We start from the raw sequence: 3,244 nt of genomic DNA on the forward strand, positions 1-3,244 counted from the left end.
GTTCCTGTTCTGCTGTTCACAGTACGGTATAGTCATAGCGGTCAAAGGTCAAAAGTTTCCAATTTAGCAAGAGGGCGCCATTCATGCCTTATTACAGAATTTGCACGCGTAAATCGCTGAGAACGCTATCTTGTGTTTATAAGATCTTTGGTCTATAGTTCCTCTGTATCGTGTTTTGCCGCCCTGCCACTATCGTCACGGGGTGCCAGGTGGATACTGGAGACATATACAGAACTCTATTGACACTCGCTCGTCATGGCAGTCCCTGTACTTCTCGTAACGACTGATTTGCTTCAACTGTAAAAGTACAAAATAGTGAGTAGGATCATGTACAGTATAACATGCTTACTTAGCATAAAATGTACAATGCTCATGCAAGATTATCGAACAATCTATTTATAAGTGGAGACATTCTTACAACACAGTACGTTTTTCAGGTAGGCCTACTCTATAGCAAACACAAATGTTCAGGAACTAATATAGATACTGTAAAAATGGAATCTTGAACACTTTGCAGACGGAGCCTGATGTAGAGGAATTGCTATGGACAGAGATTGACGACAGTGAACTACTTACATACTCAATAGACCCTTTGGGATTCACCTGGACTTGCCACTTCGATGGACCCTGTTGAGATTTGAACTCTATATGGTAATGGACTAGATTCTCCCTTCCTCCGTACGCAAATGTCTGTTCAATAACAGATGTGATCGTGTCTATGTGTACATCCATGCACGATGTCTGAGGTTTCTGAGATTACAGAAAAAATAATGTACTATACAATCAAGTTGTTTTGGCTAATCATTTGGATATGATGCCAACATCTGTATTTAACATCAGACTGTATAAAGCCTGTTGAAACTGAGGTGATGTGGTTACGTTACGTCCATATTTGTCAATTTTAATAGTCCATTAGAAGGGCATGTGCCTCCATTAATATAGAATAGCAAAAGGTTCAACTGCCCTGATTTTACATGCACTCAATAGAGCAAAAAAGTAATACAACGAGGTAGAGGGCGCCCTATTAAAATTCGTATAGAGTTTGAAATTCGAGCACGTGTTCGACAAACGATTTACGTTCATCTGTAGGGCACCCTCTAGACTTGCCACAAGTCTACAACTACAGCGTAAATGTGCATAAACTTGTGTGTTTGTTGGATGTGCGCTTGTTCCTGGCCATGTTCTCATTGGTCAGTTGTTCAGTTTGCTAGGAACGCCAAAAAATTGTGCTCTAGCGTCTAAGTAAATAATTATATATTTACCTGTGAATGATGTGTGTTTATTATATCGGCAGCCATTTGAGCGTAATTCTTGTGAACATCTGTCCAGTTGCCAGTAACAACCTATAACAGTACATTTAATCAAAATTATAATAAAAATCATTTAAAGTCAGAAAGCAAATTTACGAAATTACAGGATATCAACATAATGTTTTGAATATTGACTTGCATTTTTTAAACAACGTGAAGGACTTAAGACAAAGCTCCATGTGATGGGTTTAAAAGATTAACCCTTTAGGCATAGCCTAATGTGTTTAGGTTCCTGACGTGCTGAAGCAATAAATATGTGTTTAGGTTTTTGATATCAAATCAAATTCCTAAGCACAATTTTATGCTAAACAGGACAAGATCCCAAGAACATTAAGCTTTTATACACGCCGTCAACAAAAGCCGGACAACATTGCATGGAGCTTTTTTTACAAACCTTGTAACGTCACCATGTTGCGTAAAAAAGATCGTACCGCCTTCTCCACAAGATGAGTAGTCAGTAAAAAATGTGGAAATTGAAATGTAGAATTACGAGAAATTTCAATATTCTGCGTAGTGGTTGGCTGTGACAAAACCACCCACTAACCGTAGTCTACTTGCCTAAAATCGACTGTGTGTAAGTAAATTTCCATAATCTTCTTGCTTGAAAGGCTTATGCTTAAAGGGTTTCGGAAACTTTAAAGTACCGGGCCCAGTGGCCACGATTTAGTGGGAGAAATATTTAAATATTAATGTGCACAATCAACTTGAAGCTCATGGCATGCGGATGAACAAAGTGAAGATGGAAGTAATGTTGGTCTCACGAGAACAGTCAGTTCCTCAGTAGCTGATTACAGTAGAAGGACAGCAACTGAAACAAACCAAATCCTTCAGATACTTATGGAGCTGGGTTAACGAGGGTGGAGAACGTGGATATTGATGTGTTAGCAAGACTTCAGAGAAATGCGTGGCGGAACGTAAGTGGATTAATTTACGATAGACGGATGCCAATGAGGCTGAAAGAACAGGTGTACAAGAATAAGACATGTGGTTCTTCATGGGGAAGAGACCTGGCCAGTGAAAGAAGAGCATGTTAAGAAGTTGGAAGTGGCAGATGATTACGAACAATTAGAGGAGTCAAAATGCTGGAGAGAATGAGAAACAAAGATATAAGGCATGAAGCAAAAGTTGTAAATTTTAAAGAAAAGATAAGAAAAAGCAGATTGAGGTGGTATGGACACATGAAGAGAAAAGAATAGGACGACTTAGTCAGATGGGCAGCGGAGCATGTAGAGATCGGCAAAAGGAAAGAGGACGACCAAGAAAGCGCTGGATTGATTGTGTCCGAGACAATGGTAGAATTGTTGATCTGAGCAGAGTTGGTGACAGGGGAGAATGGAAAGTGGTGTCGAGACGACTCAATCCCCATTGAGGGGACAAACGGATGATGATGATGATGAAATATTTTAAATATTCTGCCTACCGTTTGTTGTCTGCAAGCACACGACCATAATGGAACGCCCGCATCAGAACACTCACGTGATCTAAAATAATATAAATGTATTGACGTCAATCTAATCATTAAATATTAAATTTTAATGTTTTGACATTACTATACCTTGCATACTGTGCCCATATATACTTGGGCGGATGCAGGATTTGTAGCCCACATCTTCTCAGCCTCGCCATGGTTGGGGCTGAGGTGTGAACATTTTGATGATAGGACCTTATAACTTAACAACCTTACCGGTAATCCATATCAACAATATAATACAACAATTATCTTACTTAACACAATTTAGAGGAGTGTGATCACATCGTCTGCATCCGGTTGGTGGCAACTGATTACAAAACTAATATTCGATGTACGCACGTGAAAGTTACATCAAAGTCATTGACTCTCCTTTTAAGTGTGTCAAACGACAGGACTTACTCAATAGACTGAGATACTTTAAAAAATGTTTAGAATATAGGCACAAAATGCTAAAATATGTATG

At 39.1% G+C, this 3,244-nt stretch overlaps 1 protein-coding gene across 1 annotated transcript in view; it reads right to left on the bottom strand.

Annotated features, from left to right (window-relative positions):
- Nucleotides 1-157: 157 nt before the first annotated feature.
- LOC117114457 overlaps nt 158-3,244 on the bottom strand; it is a 28,531-nt gene continuing 25,444 nt past the window's right edge. Inside the window, exons 14-17 of the mRNA XM_033258127.1 lie at nt 2,731-2,791; nt 1,263-1,343; nt 577-750; nt 158-297 (exon numbers count right to left, since the gene is read on the bottom strand). Of these exons, the coding sequence (XP_033114018.1) occupies nt 196-297; nt 577-750; nt 1,263-1,343; nt 2,731-2,791 (418 nt within the window). The 3' untranslated portion in view covers nt 158-195. The remainder of the gene's footprint in view (nt 298-576; nt 751-1,262; nt 1,344-2,730; nt 2,792-3,244) is intronic.

This window comes from Anneissia japonica, unplaced genomic scaffold, assembly GCF_011630105.1.
Source record: "Anneissia japonica isolate Jap-2015-1 unplaced genomic scaffold, ASM1163010v1 scaffold1374_len1023071_cov147, whole genome shotgun sequence".
Lineage (NCBI taxonomy): Eukaryota > Metazoa > Echinodermata > Crinoidea > Comatulida > Comatulidae > Anneissia > Anneissia japonica.